We start from the raw sequence: 22,305 nt of genomic DNA, 5'->3' as shown, positions 1-22,305 counted from the left end.
CACTGGGCCAGCACAACTTCCAGGAATTGTTGCCAGCCCTTCTGGTCAGATGGGGCTAGAAGACCCCCCACGGTGGGTGGAGTTGTGATTCAGCTCCTTGCCTCTGCATAGGCAACATGGGTTCTAGGGCCAGCATATCTCATTTGAGGATCTGAATCAGGCACACCTGCACCCCACCAAGTTCCCTAGTCTGGGTGTGCCTCCAACTTTGTTCTGTAGGTGAGCAAAACTGCTAGGTGGGGTTACTACACAGGCATCGTAGATATAAATTTGGTCTGCCAAGATCCATGTGCTGGTTGTTGCAAGCTTCTCCCTTCTCCATCAGATTCCGAGTGGTTGAGCCCCAAAAATTTCCCTACAATCTCACAGTATGAGATCAGAGCAGGGACTCCTGCAGAGCAACCCACAATGATGGAGGGGCTGGCTGTCCCCCCGGGCTATCTTGTCCCACTGGACTAACCAGAAGCTTAGGGGAGACCTCTCCACATGGTGCTGTACTAGCCTGAGGGAGGAGCAATGTCATCAACATGCAGGTACTTCTTTTGCCCTTCTCATTCCATCTGTCTTGATCTCTGGTACAGGGGGATGCTTTGGCCTCACCCCTATGTTCTAGGATTCTCTCAGTGGTATCTTGTTCTTGAATAGTTGTTAGCTGTTCTTCTTGTGAGGGGGGAGCAAAGTTAGGAGTAACCTATGCCGCATCTTCATGATATCACTACCCTGAGGCATGTTTGAATCCTCAATATCTAGCATAATGTAATGGTCAACGAGTTGTTCAATGTGTGAACATTTAATCACCCATGCATCTAATCACTCATTCTTCCTTTTCACCTGACAAGAGGTTTTTCTACTTTCTCCAACCCTATTCAAAATCCTTTTGATCTCCTTTGGGTAGTTACTCCCTTAATAAACCCTTTTACTTGGAGTCTATCACTATTTCTCATGAGCTTCTTCCTTTTCCACTGTTACATATGCACATATCCACTGACAAAGTGTCGTTTGTTGTTGTTGTTGTTGTTTTTTTTGCATTAGATTATGGCCCTTTCAGCTACTCTTGTGTTATGCTATATAAAGAGCAGTGGACTGGAAATGAAAACTGTTTTATTCTGGTTCCTTTCAATAATGTTGGGTAAGTAACCTTCCCTCTCTGGGCCTCAGCTTTTCATTTTGTAAAATGAGCAAATGGAATTAATTATCTCTAAAATTCCTTTCATCTCTAACGTTCTGTGCCTGATATGACTCTACAAAAAAGAAACCAATACTCAGTGCCTCCATCTTCTAATAACTTTGGAAACACCAAAAAAATTTTTTAAAGAATGGCGTTTGCATCCAGTTATCTATTGCCACTATAATGCCACATACCAAACCACTCAAAATTCAGTAGATTAAAACAGTAAGCATTTATCTAGTCCTTGAGTCTGCACATTGGCAACTTAGGTTGGGTAAAGCTGAGAAGTTCTTCTAGTCTTAGAGGGCTCACTCATTTGTCTGACAGTCAGTTGGTGTTGGGCTAATCTAGAATAGCTATGGCTGGGATGACTGGGCTATGTTCTGTATGTCCAGAAGGTGAACTCAGGCATGTTCTCAAAGATATGGCTGAGAACTGAGAGACAAAAAACACACAAAGCCTCAGGTATTCAGGGTCAGAACTGGCACGCCATTACTTTTGCCAGATTTTATTAGGCAAAAACAAGCTACAAAAGACTACCTAGAAAGAAGGGGTAGAGAACAGGTTTTGCCTTTTACTGAGAGGAACTCCAAAGTCACATGGCAAAGGGCAGGGATTCAGAGAGGGATAAAATACTGGGACACTAATGCAATCAATTTACCATAGCCTTCTAGACAATTATATTTTCTCAATTCTTGCTTCTCATTATGCCTCCACATTCAGCATGTAGTACCTATTTACAGCCTACTTTTCTTTTAACTAACTCAACACATTTCCTGAACACCTACTTTGTGCAAAGCACTAATTCTTAGGCTGTTGGAGTATAAAACTTTCTGTCAGGGTAGCAGAGCATAGCAGGAAGTGCATAGGCTTTTGAGTTAACACACAGCAGTGTTCACATTCCACCTTTGCCACTTACCAAATCCAAACTGTTTCCTCCTCTAAATATGAAGGAAACTACCTCAAAATGTTAATCTAAGATAAAGGTAGCATGTAGAAATTTGCAGCACATAAATAAGTTTCATTCCTTCCTTCTCATCTTTGATTCTTATCCAGTCCTGCCCTTTAGCAACTACACCTGTCAACAAGACTGAATCAATACATTCTCTCAACACGCATCACATCTGCAAGCTCAAATTTACATTTCTAGTTATGATTTTTACTACACTTCAGGCTCATATTTCCAGTGGTCTTTAGGGTATGGCCACTTTAATAGCCAAACTCAGCACCACCCCAAATATTCTCAGAAACACACCATTCCTCCAGGCCCATGGTTAGAAGTACACTGGCACTCCTTTCCTCTCTACCCTACTTGCAATCCAATTTTCCAATATGTCCTCATTTATTCCTTTAAAGTAACTTTCTTCAAGATATTCCTCTGCTCCAGAACTTTTGAAAACATCCTATTTCCTACCACAGAACTCACTATTCCTACCACAGCTACTCATAATTTCCTACTTTTCAATACCTACCCTCAATAACTTGGTCTCATCTTATCCACCGACTTTATTTCCCCAAGTTAGTTGAATTCATTTCAGTATGTAAGCTATTATTTGAAAAGGATCAATATTAACATGAAGAACTACTTTCCAATTGTGTTCTTGAGACTGGCTTTATCACCCAAGGCATATTACTTCACTTGTCTGAGCCTATTTCCTTAGCTATAAGCTTAGAAGTTTTACCTACCTTGCAAAGTGAAATAAAATAAAGGTCACTAGAAATTTTCACAAAGCATTTTCAGTATCTACAGGACAATGTGACACACTTGCACATGTGCAGATAGATGGCTTTAGACTTGCCTGCTCCCTCTCACCTTTGTTCTTAAGTATTCTCTACCATCTGGAATGTCCCCCCTCTCCTCTTGGATGATACAAATTCTCCCAATATTTCAAAGACTTTCTCCTGTACTCACTGACCATTCTAAGATGTTATGTGGTACCAAAAATAAGAACTACAATGCATTTCAACTATTAGTGTGTACAGATGGTGAGGAATTTGGTTTCTCCAAGTAGATCATAAACTGAAGGTAGAAATTAGTATAGTCCCCAGCAGATAGGTGAAAGCCCAGTTTCCCACCACATTATTAAGCTACCCTATTGATGTGGCTTAGTTTAAGTGGGTAAGTATGATTTTAGATTAGCCAGGAACTAATATAGAAGAATATGGAGTCATAAAACCTGAGTTTGAACCCTGGTTGCACCACTCACTGCAATTTTGGGCAATTTATTAACCTCCCCAAATTTCCAAGTTCCAAAACTTTGAAATAAGCATAATACCAAAACTTTAAAAGGCTGCTGTGATTAGAAGAGATACTGGTATAAAGTAGCTAACATAACACCTGGTATATATTACTTGCTCAGTAAATGTGATTTCCCTTTTTAACTTGCTGCCTGTACAATCCTACACAGCGCTCAGTATTGTCTGATGACAATGTATTACATCTGAAAACAGTATGCAGCAAATACCTCTGCGTCTTTCAGCTCAAGAACAGGCACGTACAAAATCTCTTTTTCCAGTGTTTTTATTTGCACATTTAACATTCACAAATCATTTTACAGATTTATTTTTTTCCACAGGTTCATTATTTACAGGAAAGATCAGGATTAAAATGGAGTGTTGAAGAGAACCAAGAAATTACCAGCTGTGATGGTATAGAGTACAAAGGCTCTGAAATAAACAGAACAGAGTGAACAAGAGCAGCATGTGGCCACTTTCTACCAGGTGGAACAACTGACTTCATTAAGGCAAAGCCCTTACTCTGTTATTTTCCCCATCTAGTTTAACCCAAGTAAAAAAGGATTTTATTCTCACACTACTGCTCTCTGAGGTCCTAGAAATATAACTGGTATTATAAGTGACTAGATGCATCCCCTGACTATAAACACCTGAATAAACAGGTTAAATTTTGATGCATTAACCATCCCTCTGGGAGAATTAAAATGAAAGAGGCAGAAGTCACTTGACTCAAGACTTCAGGAAAAAGGACAGGAGTGCATGCGTGTGTGCGTGTGTTGGGTGTGGGGAAAGGAGACAAAAGGGGCTCTGGGTGGGGGAGGGCAGCAAACCTAACACTTTCCAATGTACAACTGCTCCTGTGTTTTTCTCAGATGCTAATATAGTGTTCTATTACTCGGGGGGGGGGGAAGAATGAAAGTTATCTATCTCCAGTCAGTTGTAGGGTGTAATGGCTAATGACAGGGAGCATAAACTGGGAAAGGGGTACATTCATTTCATGTACATAACAATGCAATTCAAAACTGTGTCCTACTATGCTCCCATCTACAGTGTTTTCCTATTTTAAATCAGTTTACTGTGTGACCTTGGGCAATTTACTTAACCTGTTACTCAATTTTCTACTTGTAAAATGAGAATTGTAGCACTTTATGTTAAGGAGTAGAGGAGATATATAATAACCACTTAGGAAGAGTGCGTGACCAAATCAATAGAGACAGAAAGCAGATTGGTGGTTGCCAAAGGCTGGGGAGAAGGGAAGAAAGGGAAAAAGGAAGTGATGCTACTGGATATGGGAGTTTATTGTGATGTGATGAAAATGTTCTAAAATGAGCTAGTGGTGATAATGACATAATTATGTGAATATACTGAAAAATCAATTGTATGTCACTTTAAAAGGGTGAATTTTATGGTAAAGTATATCTCAATAAAGCTGTTATAAAAATCTTTAAAAAAATAGAATATTGCCTGGCACAATGTAAGTGCCCAATAAATGTTAGCCATTATTAGTAGTAATATTATTGTCATTATTATTACTTGGCCATCCTATGGCCTGAGTAAATCCCTAGAAATTCTTTATTTTCAATAAAAGCCCACGGAATCTAGAAAAGTATTTCTAATTTACATATATGAATTTACATTCACACATTTATTTCTATCCAAATTGTCTCAGAAATTAACAGTCTAATTAAGAATAACAATTTCAGTATTTTACTCTGGAATAAAACAGCTCATGCAATGGATGTCTGATCATATCATTATAGCGTTTAGATAAATTTCAATGATTTGATGTCACCCAAGAATTTGAAATGACAGGAGATTTTCATTTTCATATTCAGGAATAAACAGGAAGTCCAGGTATAGTAAGTAGTTAGATTATAAGAAGTATACAATTAAATCTTCAAATATAGGCTTGCTAGCCTTCTAATCACATCTGGGGGGTACTTTATAAAAAGACAAATATAGTAAACAGTAAAATGCTGACTGGTCCTATGCCCTGTGACAAGCCCACCTTGCCCAACAACAGAAAAAAACCATCACAATAAAAAGATGCTATTTAGCTCATGTAAAAGACTCCTAAGAGGCAAAAGACTTGACAGTTAATGGTTGACATTTAAGACTACAGTGCACATTCAAATAAGTTTGCATCGGTTGAGTTTTTGTAATCTGAACAGCAATTACATCCAGTCTTCACCTTTCCTATTGCTAAAGAATGTGACAACGGAGGCTCAATGTCAGAAGTAGGAGCAGCAAATGACAAGCCATGACAGTAGTGATACACCACAGTCGGCAAAGATGTACCACATTTGGCAATCATGCTGACACACTTGAGTTTCATCTAAAGCACGAAACTTCCCAATTCCTGGAACAGGGTTTCCTTTGTTAAAAGCCCCTTCTCTTCTAGTCTTTCTTTCTATAATTAGTCATGTGCCTTTGTAGCAAACCAGGGAAAACTGTGTTGAGGGTTACAACTTCCAGATACTCAGGTTTTCTGCCATAGAGAGCAATGCACTTTTTTTTGCATATATTAAGAAAATAATCATTTATACCATAAAACTGACCATTCATTTTCAGAAAGACAATCTCCATTTTACCCATCTTCATTTAAATCAAACGAAACCATTCCTTAAGTCACCCCAGAGCAACAGATTAATACACAGAACAAGCTGCCTTAATACCCAATACAATAACCCCTCTCCCCCCACCCACACAACCCCCACCCCAGTTGTAGCCTTAAAAATTTCTGACCAAAATATTTAGCCTGAGTAAAATTCGGTAGGCAATTCCCTTTTGAGAAACATGAACATTTCTTTAATTTTATATTGTAACTACTGGGACAGATTATGAAATAACTTTGGAAGGGAGATGTTTTTAGTAAGAGATTAGCAAATTTCAGACAATGGAAATGGATGATAACTTAAGGACCAATTTCAAAATCAGAACCAGTTTCAAAATACTGTCTTTATCAATTCAAGACTGAAAAATTGGCTTTGTGCTCACCAGGTTTATTTTAAAATTTAGAAGGGAAATTGAAACGAATACAAATGTAGAACCAAAACCTCTGGACAAGGCTGGGACAGAGGGGACCAACTTTGTAATGCTCAGTAATTTAATATCACTCTAAGAACCCATTTGTCCTAGTAGTGTTCTTAGTTCATCTGGGAATGGAGAAAATATGTTTTTAAAATTATATATCTATGTGTAGATAGTCTTTAGATACAAAATGAATAAATATTTAGATCCCATGATAAAGAAAAACTGTGGAATAAATTCCTATCTTTATAAGTAACTATATATACAATGAATGTTTCCTGCCTGACTCCTAATCTTTTGTCCATTAAGAGTTCTTCAATGTGCAATTTATAGAAGGCAGTAGCTCATATTACCCTAAAGGAGCCCTGTTTAGCTTAGAATCAGCCTTTCCAGACACTCTGCTCCCTGAAAAGCCTTCACACTTGTGTGTATAAATAGCTGAGAATACAACTAGGTGCACATGTGCAAAAAAAGTACTTGTCTAAAGAAGAGCTAAGTAGCTTTACAAATAAACTCTAAAACCAAGAAAATAAATTACTATTCCCTGACCCAAAAAGCACATCTAATGAAAAAACTGCTAAGTCCACTATGAAGAGGTGGCAGCTGTAAATCCACGTCATCCAACGTCATGCTCTACACATCTGGCTGTTCTGTGAATCAGCCATCAGAACACTAAATCCCTCCATGTGCACAAGGTTAAACGCAGGCTTTCGATATAGCTTTACTTTCTAGTTAGAGGCCAGACTACACAGAATTAAAAAAAGTATTCCTTAGAGCTATGCTGTATCTAAACTGCCTCATTCTACCCTTAAGAAGCAAGTGCCCAAATAATAATATGCATTAAGGACCTACCAATCTAAATTTCTGAGGTCTTACACTTGGGTAAGATCAAGCACTGGTCCACTGAGAGCTTTAACGAAAGGAAAATTACATACTGACTGCTAACAGCTTACATATTCAGAGCTAGGGAGTAAGATTAAAAACCAGAGTGTCACTGAGGTGCTGTTAACAAGCATGGCGGAAAGGGGACTATACAGAACGACTAAAGAAGCTGATTCTTTAGATGTCCTTTGCTTTTTTAAAAAGCAACAAGTGCAGAATTTTCTCCAGTCAAAATCTGAATACTAGTTAATGCATGTTTTCTCCTCCCCAGTTATGAACCCCCTTCCCAACCTCTGTCATTGCCTTTTTAAGCCTAAGAAAGAAATAAAACAAAATGGATAGACTACCCATTCCTATTTATGAAAAGAGAGGCATATTCTAATAGTCATAAGGCAATGTGTTTAAGAGCTGCACCTGAACTGCTACTCTCCAAACTGAAAATACAGTTGCTAATCCCACTCAACCTGCAGGAGGTATCCATGTGCTTCCCGCATCATTGGTTGTCACTCAAATGGACCACAGGGACCCTATCATGCCTTAAGGCAGCACTATACTGCATGTACTATGTATTTTAAAGAAATAACATCAAGAGGCAAAGGACAGCCTTTCAAACTTCAGTTCCTTACATAAGCAGTGATGGTGCTTTATGGCTCCCTTTTGATCTCCTCACATACCAAATACCTCCAAAATTAGACAAAAGAGGGCCAAAGGGAAAGCTCCATGGTGAATTGCATCTTTCAGATGAGATTTCGATTCACTGATTTTTAATTTCCATTTCCTGATTTACTGAGGAGTGAATGTGAGAATCATCCAACTGATGACAAAATAGAACAAGAAAACGGGATAAATGGCCAGGGCTTTGCGGTTTGGAGGCTGGCTATCGGCAAGAAAAGCTGTAGAGGCTAAACAAAACAAACAAAACAAAATGGAGTCTTTAGTATAGTAAGATTGTCACAACCACTGACATTTACTACATTTTAATGTGCTTGGCATAGTCTGGCACACAGAATTATACCAAAAGTTCAGTTATATTTGTGATCTTCAGAGAAAAAGGCATTCTGCAGCACAGTTTTCCACACAGTTGAGAGCTACTTGTTTCCAATACTTTGAAAGTTTTCAAACATTTCACACGAAAATCTTTCTAAAAGGAGCTTCCTACCCTTTTCGGGGAAGTTAGTGACCTGTGCTGAATACGCTGAGAAAGATGTATAAGGCGAGCTGCTCCTACGGCAAATGGCCTCATACTGCTGTGCTTTTTGAGTAATTGCTCTCATTATTAAGTTATTGGCTCTTTTAGATGCCATCCCTCTTGTCCACTTCGGAAATGAGACCCCTCCTTTCACTCATCAGTGATCACCCTCCATGGGCAATCTCTCCTGAACAACCATCTCATATCCTGCCATCCCAGGCAGAGCTGCCCACTTACCTCCTCTGTGTCCCCACCATACCGTGCACAGACTTCCATCTCCCACCTGGGACACCCAGTGCCCTTAAGTGTTTACATGTCTGGCTGCTCCACTAAGTTCTGAACTCTGAGGATAGTGACCATGCCTAGCACAATGCCTGACACATAGTTTGTGCTCAAGAAATAGTTGCTGAGGGGCGCCTGGGTGGCACAGCGGTTAAGCGTCTGCCTTCAGCTCAGGGCGTGATCCCGGCGTTATGNAGTTGCTGAATTAAAAAACGGAATGCCTCTCTCTCTTCTAAGATTCTACTTTCTGAACTGCTATAAGCCTGCACACTGGATATTCAGAACTACAAGTATGGTAAATTATCAGACTCTAAGTGAGGGAATGAGGGGGTTCTCCCATGGGTAAAGCACTCGAGCTTAACACAGTCTTCATAATATCAATTCTGGCACTCTCAGACCTTACTTCTTGGATTTTAACCATGTTCCAGAGCAAAGATATGTTAATGCACTTAAAAATATTAGGCAGTCTGTCTATCCCGTGAAGTAAGAAGCCAGTGAACAGTTCTAGTTGAAGGTAGAATTTTAAGAGAATTTTAGGAATGCAACAATGAGCACATAGCATTCACTGTCTCTGCTATAGGCTCTTCCTAATCTTTGGCAGGATTTTCTACTGAGGCAGAAGAGTACTCTGTGATGATATACCTAACAACCTACACTGGGAAGGGGTATAATACAGTTCTAAACAGGTGTGTCACCTGCTTGGGTTTGAAACTTATTCACTAGTTATGTGCCCTAGGGCAAGTTGCTTAACCTCACTGGGTCTCTTCCTCATCTATAAGAATGTGACTAATAATACTAGTTTTTATTTATTAGAGTTGTTGTGAGGGTTAAGTGAGATAATACATATAAAGCATTCACAACAGTGCTTGGCCTAGAATAAGCAATCTGTATGTAAATGGTGGCTACCATTCTCATCATGATTAATTTGTCAGGAAAAGGCCCAAGTCATTTCTCAAGTCACCTATGCCTCCTATATGCTAGGATCTGAGCTAGGTCTAGGGTAATCTCCTTTCCCGACCCTATGCATTATTTAAGAATAAAAAAGAAAGGATATGACTGTCCACATCTCAGAAGTCCAGATATCCAACTCAGGTAAGATGGACAGCATCCCTATCATTGTCTACTTAGAGAAGAGGGTTCTATGGATGATACTGGCAAGAATCATACCACTCAGGACTCAGGAGTTACACTGCACCTCATCCGGTCTTCGTCTCTAACTCATGTTTTTGTCTGCTTTGCTATTGCAGAGATAAGTACGTTCTTACCTACTATAGACCAGGCAAACATCACGATCACCACAAAAAGCCGGACCATGAAGTTTATAGGTCCTGGCTCGGCCAAAAGCACCAACCGGCAAACCAGCATTGCCACTGTCAAGGGAAGTATACAGTAACCCAGCACACAGAGGCTCTGAAAAAAAGATCTAAAAAAATAACATACATCCGTAAAGATCATAAATATACTTGATCTGTATCATGACACAGTTTATTACACAGATTTCTATATATCGTGGATTATTACCTTCCTCCAAATACATAATACCTATATCCAAACATTGACTTTATGAGGATAGGCTTCTGTATTAAGCATATGCTTTAATTTTTCTCTCCCCATACTCTTCCTCCTTTCCTCTCAAACTCCTTGAGAGTCAATCATCTAGGGTACCAGATGATCTACGCTAATTCCTAGAGACTTCCTTCTCCCACTGAACCTCTAAGACAATGGTTCTTAATCTCTTCTAGTTTAAAGGCCAATTTGAGAATTTGTTGAAAGCTATGGACCATCTCTTCCGCAAAATGGACATAATCTTCTAACACAAAAAAAGTCTCCGTATGATTTCAGGAGCTGGAGAGAGCATCTGAAACTTATCAGAGGACCCTAGATAATTTAAGGTAAGTTAAACTAGGTTATCTCTGTTCAGTGGGTTTAAGAGAACTTTCTCTTTAGCCCTCATTTATTTTCATTTTTCTTTTAACATAAAATACCTAACTAGCCAGACTTCCTTAAAAATCTAAGATACGTTACCTGGCTAGGGAAAAGGTACATTTTAATAATACTCACATGTTTCCTCCAAGAAGTTTTGAGTTGAGGGTGATGGTAACTGCACCAAACCAGACAATGACAAACACTTCTGCAAACTGGGGCCCTCCATCCTTTTCACTATCTACAGAGCTTCTTTGAAGCATTCTGTGACAAGGAAATGGCATGAGAATTGCTTCATCTTTTACTTAGAGCAATAAAGTTAAGGCAAACTTTGAATCAAGGAGCTGTCCTAAACCTTACTTGAAGATCTGTAATATGTAGGCTGTATGAAAGCAAAATGCCAGAAATTTTTGGCAAGGCTCACTTATTTCCAATTCCAAATGCCTCAGAACTACAAGGGTCGCCTGATTTGGCCTTGTTGGTATGTGTAAATGGACTACTAAAGACCTTTTTGGTCAAGCAGAGGTTATAAACTGAGGGATCAAATGTGGCTCACAGACACAAGACTTAAAATGGGTTTAAATTCAAGTGACAGTATTTTAAAATCAGGAGGTTTCACTTAAAAATACCTATTTCTGGATTTTTTTGAAAAACCTTAAGAATTTCTAACAGTGGGCCTACATTCCTACATGGCAACAACTGGGAACAGTTGACTGACATAGCAGCAGGTCCCTTCACAAGGCACTTCAGGTCATCAAATCCCGCACACATTTAGGTTACTTCTCTAGCCCTTAGACACGTTGGTATTTGTAATCCTTCGGTTACGGCTTTAGTTCTGACATTTATTTATTATTTTTTTAAAGATTTTATTTATTTGAGAGAGAGAGAACAGAGCAAGAGAGAAAGCATGAGCGGGGGTGGGGGCGGAGGGAGAGGGAGAAACAGGCTCCCCACTGAACAGGGAGCGTGATGCGGGGCTGGATGCCAGGACCCCGGGATCATGACCTGAGCCCAAGGCAGACACTTAACTGACTGAGCCACCCAGGTGCCGCCAGTTCTGACATTTCAAAATGGAAACAGTCTATAACCCTATTTAGTTTATTTTTTTGAATCAAAACACAGATTATTACTAAAAGACATTGCTTTAAAATGGAGTAGTTGAATAGTCACTTAAATATCTTCTCTTTGTCTAAGAATTTTACAGACATAAACTGTTTTGAGTTGTGGACTAGAACACTTGGACTCAGTGTCATTTTTTTCCAGAAAAATAACAAGTAACACCAAGCTCACAACCTCTTTTTATCACATAGTATAGAGGAGTCACACAGTAAGTCTCACCCTGCTACAGGCTTCTGTATTCTATAGCTGTACGAACTCCATTCTGAGTCCTGACAATCCGATGCAAGGAATGCTGGCACTCATCACTTGTCTGGAATCTCTACTGCTTCAGCATGGTACAATGGGAGAACATTTACAGGCCTCGAAGGCAGGAGATCCAGAAAGTGATCCTAGTTCTGTCACTAGGTGTGTAAACTAGAGTAATCAATTTTCTACGCTACCAATGTTTACATTCCCCTCTCCAATGGAACTTTGCTCTTCTGTCCTCTCCCTTCAAATACAATGTGTATGGAAAGCCTAAAACTTTGAAACATGATCTTGCTTTGAACTCTACTACTTCTACTGTAATTTATTCTCATTTGTTTTATTATTAAGATTTAAAATGAATTATGTTTGCAAATAAACAGTGCTTAAATCTATAGATATTTACTTCATTTACTTTAATGATGGGGAGGTGCATGAGGTAAACAAATGTCAGTTCAACAGAAATGGCTAAAACAGGCTAAGAAGTTATCGGTAAACAGAGAAGAGAGCAATTTTCACATCTTTAATTCCATCACTCTTTGAATTGATCTGGAAACCTCCTTGACTTTTTAGATTTAAATCATAAGGCATACAGTATGTGACAGAACTCCTAAATGAAATGATCAAAATTCTCCTCAATTTTGAAACTGCACACAAAAAAGTATAGTCTATCTCAAATGACAAAGGAAGGAAATGTAAGTACTTACAATGCAAGTGTCACACAAAGGATCAAAGGGCCCCATAGATCCCCTACAAGGCAAGAAAAAAACAGAAGACTGAAACAACTATGTAGTATTTACTATCTTTATTCCAGTATCTACCTCTCCCACTCCTGGAATTCAGACATCAAGGCTCTTTCTGTCTGCCCAAGACTTCCCACCTCTCCTACCCCCTCTACCTGCCCTTCCTGCTCCCCGATTCTGAATGCCCTTCTTCATATATCCTTTAAATTTTGTTGCCCTCATAGACCACAAATCACCCCTCTCCCACCTATTAAGCCGCATTCCAGCATGCTATAAAGACCAATGGGCCAGGAGTCAAAAGACTTAGGTGACCCACCCTCAGAAAGACTAGAGCCAAGTCACTCCATCAAACTGAAACTACACTAGACAAGGCAAGTATAATCAGGCTCACCTCAAGAATATGAGAAAGGACTCTGAGAAGGAAGTGACTTCCCCAAGTTTATATAAACAATTAGGTGTGGAGGTGGGACCAGAACCTTGGTCTTCTGAGTCCTACTCCAAAGTTCTTTCCACTCTGCCACACTGCTTCCCTTTTATAAACATTACATTGAACTAGAATGGAATTGCTGTTCTTACAGGTGAAAAAACAGGCCAATATTGGTAATTTCATAAGGTCAAACCTTAGCAAATAACATGAAAGCTATTAGAGAAGTATAAAAAGTAAAAGTATTAGACCTGCCAACATCAAGTCTAAGCACAGTGGTTCTCAATTAATAGCTGTTAGGTAAATTCATCAGCCAACAGTTCAGTAACATACAGCTTCCAGCAAAATTACCTTCCTCCACTGATATGAAAAAAGATACATATACCATTTCTAACTTTAACCTCATATGTACATAACTTGAAAGATGTATGTATATGTACATACTAACATGGTATTTTTTTTCATATTATATACGTAATTTTGACACCACTGTGGAAAGTTTGGAAAAGATATAAAGAAAAATCATAATCCTACCACTCTGACAAAATATTATTTTTCTTGTTAAAATTTTGATCTTATCAACTAAAAGAGTGAATTCAAGTACAACTGACATTAATACACTGACTTTTAAAAAATACACACTGAGTTTTAATTCATAAAAAAATCTGTAACAGTATTTTAAAACTATTTTCTTAATATATATAGATATACCTATCTATATCTATCTATACACATCTAGATATATCTCTATATAGAGAGAGACATATATATCTAGATATATATATATATATCACAAAATTTACCATTTTAGTCACTTTTAAGTGTCCAGGCTTTGAGTACATTCATTCTTGTACAACCTTCGTATCATCCATCTCCAGAACTTTTTCATCTTCCCAAACTAAAACTCCAAACCATGAAATAATAACTCCCATTCCCCACTTAGCCTCTGGCAATCGTCATTTGACTTTCTATCAATTCAACTACTCTAGGAACCTAATATGAGTGAAGGGTATTCAGGAGGGCACGTATTGCACGGAGCACTGGGTGTTGTTATATGCAAACAAAGAATCATGGAACACTACACCAAAAACGAATGATGTACTGTATGGTGACTAACATATCATAATTAAAAAAATGTATGTCCTGGAGGTGCCTGGGTGGCACAGCGGTTGAGCGTCTGCCTTCGGCTCAGGGCGTGATCCCGGCGTTATGGGATCGAGCCCCACGTCAGGCTCCTCCTCTATGAGCCTGCTTCTCCCTCTCCCATTCCTCCTGCTTGTGTTCCCTCTCTCGCTGGCTGTCTCTATCTCTGTCAAATAAATAAAAAATCTTAAAAAAAAAAGTATGTCCTTTTGTGACTGGCTTATTTTACTTAGCACGATGTCTCTATGGCTCATCCATGTTGTAGTATGGATCAGAATGTCACTCCTTTTTAAAAATGAGTCATATTCCATCAGTAAATGGTATATGCCATGGTGGATATACCACAATTTGTCTATCCATCCATCCACCTTTCGGCTATTGTGAATAAGGCTGCTATGAACACGGGTGAACAAATATCTGCTCAAATTCCTGCTTTTAATTTTTGGGTATATACCCAGAAGGGGAATTGCTGGATCATATAGTAATTCTATGCTTAATCTTCTGAGGAACCACCATGCCATTTTGCGCAGCAGCTGCACCATTTTACACTCCCACTAGCAATGCACAAGGGTTCCAATTTCTCCACATTCTCACCAACACTTGTTACTTTCTGTTTCTTTGATAATGGCCATCCTACTGGGTGTGAAGTGATACTGCATTGTGGGTTTTTTTACTTATTTTTAAGTAGTGAATTTTTTTCCTTGCCACTTTGCCAAGGGCTATGCTAACAGGGCAGAGCAGAAGTGCAAATTTGGGCCATGACTGACTTACCCTTTGTGCCAGCCTATCTGTCTATCCCCACAAGGTCTGGGAATGGACCTTAACACATGATGTAGCTAATCATCATCACTGATTAGCAAAATAATACACTGGTTCTGTACTGTCACTGAAGCAACCTTGTTTTGGACTGAACCACAGCAGCAGTTGAAAGGATATCTTCACATCTGGGATCGCAGTGGTAGAACGGGAAGGGCAATGAACTTGAAAATTGGGTTCTAGTCCTGCCTGTGTCATCTTTGACCAGACACTCAGCTTCTCTGAGACTCATTTTCTTCATCTATGAAATAGGAGCAATAATTCCTATTTCACAAGGTTGTTTGTAAGGATTAAAAAAGATGTGTTTGTGTGTAGGCAGAGGCCAAGGCACTAGAATAACCGCTACCACTTATGGAGTGCCTACTAAATGTCAGATGCTGTGCGAGGTGGTTGATGTGCATTATCTCTAATCCTCACCAGCAGATCCACGTTACCATCTCCACTTCAACAGAGGAAGAAACCGGAGCCTCAGAAAAGTTAACTGTCTTATCCAAGATCACAGAGGTAGTGACGGAACCACTATTCAAATTCAGATCTGTCCATGCTCTTTCCACTACATACCAGCAGCAGCAAATCATGTCAGCTCCAACCCACAGTGTACTATGTTAGAAAAGATTCTGACGCTGCATCCATGTGCCACATAGTTGATATCCCTACATTATAGCTGAAATGCTGCCAAAATAGAAGGTACACTCATGTACAACATCATTGTTACTATTCTCCAACAACTGATTCAATCTTTCTGATAAAGGGTACTATGAAAGTAAAAATAAAAGGTCTAACAATTTTAATAATAAATTCTAAATAAGAGCATGATTTATTACAAACATTGTTTTGATAGACCTCTTGGACAAAAAGAGCAGTCATCAGACTAATAGTTCTGCAAATAGAAATGTCAATAAAGGTACTATTAATCAGTTAATCCTTAATGGGTATTAGCTGTTATTCTAATTTAAAATTCAAACATTTTGTCTTTCCCTTGGAGACTGTCAGCTCTTTGGTTGAATAAAGTCCTTATGTGTTTGCAGCTTCCAGAAATATTTTTTGTAGTGGTTGTTACAGCAGGTGAAGACATACAGTCTGTATTTCTTGATGAAGACAACATACTAGGCAAAATCTTCCAATCTCTGAAATTCCATTGTAAATGTTTAAATTCTTCCAAAATGTTCATTTGCATATTTGTTTACATATTTTTTCATCCTGCAAAATGTCAGTTTTCTTATCACAGACATTTAGCCACGTAAAATACTTATGATAAGGTACAGTGAAAAACAGCAAATCCTCAAAAAACTCATATACTTACAATCTCTCAAAAGAGTATTACTTTTCCTTGGGTACAAAACATGCATAAATTTTTTTCCAACAGCTTTTAGATCACGCATCTGAAAGACATAAACAACTTGTTCTGTCATGACCAAGGTTATCAAGTAGTCCCCTCACTTAATTTGCTCAAATTTCTTTTAACCTGGGAGTCCTTCACTGAATTTGAGAACTATAATTCCAGCTTACTCCTTCACTATACAAACAAACAGAAAGATAGGACATTTCTATTAATTTTTTTTCTTTTTTTAACAATTTATTTAAGTTCAATTAATTAGCATATAATGTATAATTGGTTTCAGAGGTAGAGGTCAGTGATTCATCAGTCTAATATACTACCCAGTGCTCTATTAACTTTTTTATTAACTCCTTAAGCCAACATTTAACTCTTTTCTACATCCACGAGCTGTTTTGATCTTTAAAGCTCTGTAAAAGAGAAATATAGCTGTCCCAATATGTTAAGAAATTAAAATAATAGAACTATTAAAATACTCTGCAAAACATGGCATCTGACTTTCAATTCATAAATGATGAAGTCCCAAGGGCCAATTAGCCTGCTCCCTAGCTATCACATTATACACAATATAAAACAAATTAATTTCCAACATTCCCAATTTAACTGGTAAATGAATCCTAGAAGCCAGATTTTTAAAAATCAAGAAATCAAGACAGTTGAGGGGCGACTAGGTGGCTCAGGTCATGATCTCACAATCCTGGGAATCGAAAACCCTGTTGGGATCCCTGCTCAGTGAGGAATCTGCTTCTCCTTCTCACGCCTCCCCCCGCCCCCCGCTCATTCCAACCCCCCTAAAATAAATTTTAAAAAATCTTTAAAAAAATCAAGACATTTGAGGAAGAGTATGGTAATACAAATATAACCTGTCAAAATATAGTTGAGATAATTCCGTCCTGATTTTTTCACCTAGAAATTTCTTCATGTCATTAACAGTTCTTTGTAAATACATTTTTAATGGTCGTTTAGTATTCCACCACATAGATATAACATAATTTACTTAACTGACATCCCCTCTGTTGTTCAATTTCCCCTTATTATAAGGAATGCTGTAATAAACATCTTTGTATATTAACATTTTTCTGTATTTTGAAAAATATTTTTAAAAAAATTTCCATATACTGTATGTGGATCAGAATTATCAGCTTAAAAATATTTGAACATTTTAAGATTCTTAATACTCATTATAGCCAAACTGCTCTCCAAATGTACCAAATTATGCTCCAGGGGAAAATCTTAAATTTCAATAAATAAGATATACTGAAAATCAGTGAGCCAAACAAAAATAATAACAAAGTGCTATAGTTATTTAGTCCCATGATACTGAACAGAAGTTCCCTCAGCTAGTCTCACTTACAATGGTATTCTGAACAGATTCATTTAATGTGGAGCTGTCAAATTCCCGAATGTGAGATCTCATAGGAATGGTGATTTCTCCTTCCACAGGGATGTCTTGTGAGATTGATATATCAGAAAGGCCTGCAAACTGAGAAAAGTTGGGGAAAAAAATTAAAGTCTGTAATCAACTGCAGCATTCCTCAAAGACATCATTTCCCAGTGAGTAGGGACTACATCTTTTTGTAGGGTCTTACACAGTTTTTAAAGTAAGGTATTAGTTGACCAGCCATTAAACAATGCTGTCAACAAAAATTCTCAAATGCTTATTTCTTTTAACTTAAAGAAGGAGACGGCATATGATGGAAAAAATTACGAAGTAAATGCCATAGACACTTTCTTGCCCTCAAATATTTGCTTTCTTTCAAGCATGAAGCCTTCACATGGTATAAGCTAGCAGGATTGCAAAGTTATTTGAAAACAACCTTTCGGCAATCACATCTTCACACAGCCACAATTCTGTAGCTCTTCTGCTCCTTGGTAGACTCTGGTGGCCTCTGCTGGCTAGAAAGGAATGTTAGGTGAAGACTAATGGGAAACTGGGAAACACAGGGAAATAGGTTACCTGGCAAATCAGATCAAAAAATATTTCCAAAGTTAATTATATGATTACAAGCTTATAAACTCTTATGTTCATCTGCCAAATTTTATTATTGTAACTAAAACTCTGAAACCTTCAAGTTCCTAAGAAAACAAAAGCAATCCCTTCTCACATGGATTTTGGCCCAACAGGCACAATATTTAGAGGGCAGCAGTTGCAGGTAAATGAAGTACAAGACAGTATACTGAAATTTTAGGAAGAATAAAGTTGCTCAAAGAACTTACGAAAAATAACTTCTCAAACACACTTTTAATAAGAAATGCAAATTAAAGCTACTTGTAATAAAAAATTTTCCCTGTTAAGACTGGCAAAAATCCAACAGTTTGACAACATACTCTGCGGGTGAAGCATTCACACATGTCTGGTGGGGATACAAAACAGTACTACAGTCTACTGAAGATGAATCTGGCAATGTCTAGCAAATTTATATATGGATCACCCATTGACTCAGCAAGGCCACTTTTAGGAGTCTAAAGACAAAGCGGCAAAAACACAAAAAGACATATACACAAAACTATTTATTATAACACTACTTGTAAAAGCAAAAACCTGAAAATAACTCATATGCCCATCAACAGAGGACTACTTGAATAAAGTATGGGATATGCACATAACAGAGTTCTATGCAGCTGTAAAAGGAACAGGAGTATCTCCAAAGAACTATTTATGGAGTGTTAAATTAAAAAAAGCAACGTGGAGAAAAGTTTCTATAATACGCTACCATTTACCTAAGAAAGGAGAGAATACAAATATACACTCTCAGACCTGAATGTTATCTTTTAAATGTAAGAAATGTGTACAAAATAAATCATGCAGTGTGACGCACGTCATATGTAAGAAGTAAGGCATATGATTTTTTTTTTTTAAAGAGGCTTCCTATTAAGGAAAGGGGGGAATAAAGCAGAGGAGACAGGGAGAGAAGCTAGGCTTCTTCAAATAGAAGTTGTTCTATATATATAACTTGAAATCATATAAATAGTTCACATAATTATGAAACAAAATTAAAACTTAAAAGAATTCCTTAAGACTGAAAGAAAAATGAAACAAATGAACCTACCGTATGTTGAATTAAATGCACAACCACACAGAGAGCAACTATTTCAAGTGACTTTAAAACACTGTAATTTGACTTGCGATTAGGATGTAGAAAGCTGGAAAGAATATCCCTCCCACTAGAACAACGAGAAAAAGTTAAACTACAAAATCATAACTTTCCTCGAACCCATCAGAGAGTTGAGGTTGTATGGCAACCAAGCAGCCTGAATAAAATCTAAGGAAAAGAGAGGTGCTTCCAGGAAAACACGGGACATGAGCATTACTCTGCACATTGTAGCACAACACAAACACAGAATGACACCGGGCATCACACAGTTGCTTAAGAATTTGGCTAAAATTTAAAATGAATTGCTAAAGGCCAAACATGGACTAGTATGAGGGTACATAATCCCTGGAAGCATCAGACACAAGGGGAGTTCACACCCACTTGCAGAGTCTTCACACGCTTTCATTGGGTCTAGGTTTTGGGGAGGGGAGCAGCTGCCAATTCCGAGAAAAGCAAAGAGACCTGCTCAGACCCTTCTCCCTTACAGAATAAGAGCTTTAGAGCTACTGGGGGAACTCTGTTGTCTCTAGGGCACAGGCGAAGACCCACTGTGGCTGGGGAAAGGGAAAAGACAAATCTCTCTACTCCTGGGGGAGGGATAAGAAAACATCCTGGGGCGCCTGGGTGGCACAGCGGTTAGGCGTCTGCCTTCGGCTCAGGGCGTGATCCCGGCGTTATGGGATCGAGCCCCACATCAGGCTCTTCTGCTGTGAGCCTGCTTCTTCCTCTCCCACTCCCCCTACTTGTGTTCTCTCTCTCTCTGGCTGTCTCTATCTCTGTCGAAAAAAAAAAAAAAAAAAAAAATCTAAAAAAAAAAAAAAAAAAAAAAAAAAAAAAAAAAAGAAAACATCCTGAGGCCAGACCACTACAGTCTCCTTTGGCTGGGTGAGAAACAGGATCACTGAGAAAGTCCCACTCAGGAGACACAGGGATACATGGACTACCTAAGGCTGAGGTTGGACCAAAACAGCAAAGAATCCCCCCGCCCAGAACCCACCCCCCAGGCTAGCAAGTACGGAGTCAAAACCAACAGCAGTCTACTCCTAGGGGAGGGGCTAGAGGTTGGAGAGAGAACCGCTATCTTATGCAAGGGCAAAGAGAAAGTGTAGAAAGCTGAGAACAGAACAGGAACATTAATAAAAACACTGGGGTGATCTAGCACCCACCCCAAGCACAATGTAATAGAAGAGGAATTTGAAGGTTCCCACAGAAAGCATAAAACCCAAACACAATTCAACTCCTGACCAGACTAATTTAATCCCCACTGTAAAAACTTAGCAGAAAAGATGTGCCATTTCCAGGCAGTCTCTACTGTTCTATACATGATGGCCAAAATTTAATAAAAAAAATTTAGGCACCCCCCACAATGAAGAAACAACCCACTATGATGAGACATAGAAGACAGACTCTGAGACGACCCAGATGTTAGAATTATCAGAGGAAAATTAAGAGAACTATGATTTATATCTTAAAGGCTCTAGTAGAAAAGGCATATGCACAAATGATGGTGAATTTCTGCAAAGAAATGGAAACTGTAAAAGTCAAATGGTAATGCCAGAAACAAATGAACACAATAACAGATGAAAAATGCCTTTGACAGCTTTATCTGTAGATTTAACACAGCCAAAGAAAGAAATCAGTGATAAATCAGTCAAAATTACCGGACTAAAACAAAAAGATAAAATCTTGAAGAGAAAAAAAAAATATCAAATCATGCATGGTTGTACACCTTAAACTTATACACTGGTATTATGTCAATTATATCTCAATAAAAATAGAAAAACAAACAAAACCCAAAACAGAATAAGCATCCAAGAACTGTGGGTCAATATTCAATGGTCTAATACATATATAATTGGAATCCCAGAAGAAGAGAAAATGTGTCTGAAGAAATATTTGGAAAGATAATGGCTGATATTTTCCAAAAATAATGACACACATCAATTGACAGATCCAAGCCCAGAAAACTCCACTCAAGAAAGATAAATACCTAAAGACAAAACAAAACCAAAAATTCACAAACCTGGACACAAACTACTGAAAACCAAAAAAAAAAAAAAGAAAAAAAAAAAAGAAATCCTGAAGGCAGCCAGAGAAAAGACACGGAATTCAGAGGAACCAAGATATAGAACAGACAATTCACCTAAAAATACCCAAGCCAGAAGAAAATGGAAGCACCTTTAGAATGCTGACAAAAACTATCAACCCAGAATTCTAAACCCAGGAAAAATAGCTATCAAAAATGAAGGCAAAATACTTTTTTCAGACAAGCAAAAGCTGAGACACACCCTACAAGAAAGGTTAAAGAAAGATCTTCAGGAGTATGATATCAGAATGAAACTTGGATTTACATAGGAAAAGAAGATCTCCAGTAGTGGTTAAAATAAAGATAAATAGAGGTGGGAGGTTAAGATGGCGGAGGAGTAGGGGACCCCTTTTTCAGCCGGTCCCCTGAGTTGAGCTGGATAGGTACCAGACCAGCAGGAACATCCACGGAATCAGCCTGAGACGCAGGAAGATACATCTGGATCTCTACAAATGAACATCTCCAGCGCTGAGTATCGAGGTACGAAGCGGGGAGCCGTGAAACCGCGCACAGATATCGGAAGATAAACAGAAGGGGGAGGGAGCCGCCGTGTCAGGGCGCCAGGAAGCGGTAGCCACCTGCAAGGGGGAG

General features: G+C 38.5%; 1 protein-coding gene across 1 annotated transcript in view; it reads right to left on the bottom strand.

The window, feature by feature from the left end:
- Nucleotides 1-3,671: 3,671 nt before the first annotated feature.
- The window catches only part of YIPF6 (Yip1 domain family member 6), a 34,312-nt gene continuing 15,678 nt past the window's right edge, over nt 3,672-22,305 (bottom strand). The window contains exons 2-7 of the mRNA XM_002930156.4: nt 17,888-18,016; nt 16,501-16,579; nt 12,779-12,821; nt 10,848-10,973; nt 10,052-10,209; nt 3,672-8,217 (exon numbers count right to left, since the gene is read on the bottom strand). Of these exons, the coding sequence (XP_002930202.1) occupies nt 8,099-8,217; nt 10,052-10,209; nt 10,848-10,973; nt 12,779-12,821; nt 16,501-16,579; nt 17,888-18,016 (654 nt within the window). The 3' untranslated portion in view covers nt 3,672-8,098. The remainder of the gene's footprint in view (nt 8,218-10,051; nt 10,210-10,847; nt 10,974-12,778; nt 12,822-16,500; nt 16,580-17,887; nt 18,017-22,305) is intronic.

This window comes from Ailuropoda melanoleuca, chromosome X (genome assembly GCF_002007445.2).
Source record: "Ailuropoda melanoleuca isolate Jingjing chromosome X, ASM200744v2, whole genome shotgun sequence".
Taxonomy (NCBI): domain Eukaryota; kingdom Metazoa; phylum Chordata; class Mammalia; order Carnivora; family Ursidae; genus Ailuropoda; species Ailuropoda melanoleuca.
The sequence above is the reverse complement of the archived record's forward strand: the minus strand, read 5'-3'. Positions and strand labels throughout refer to the sequence as shown.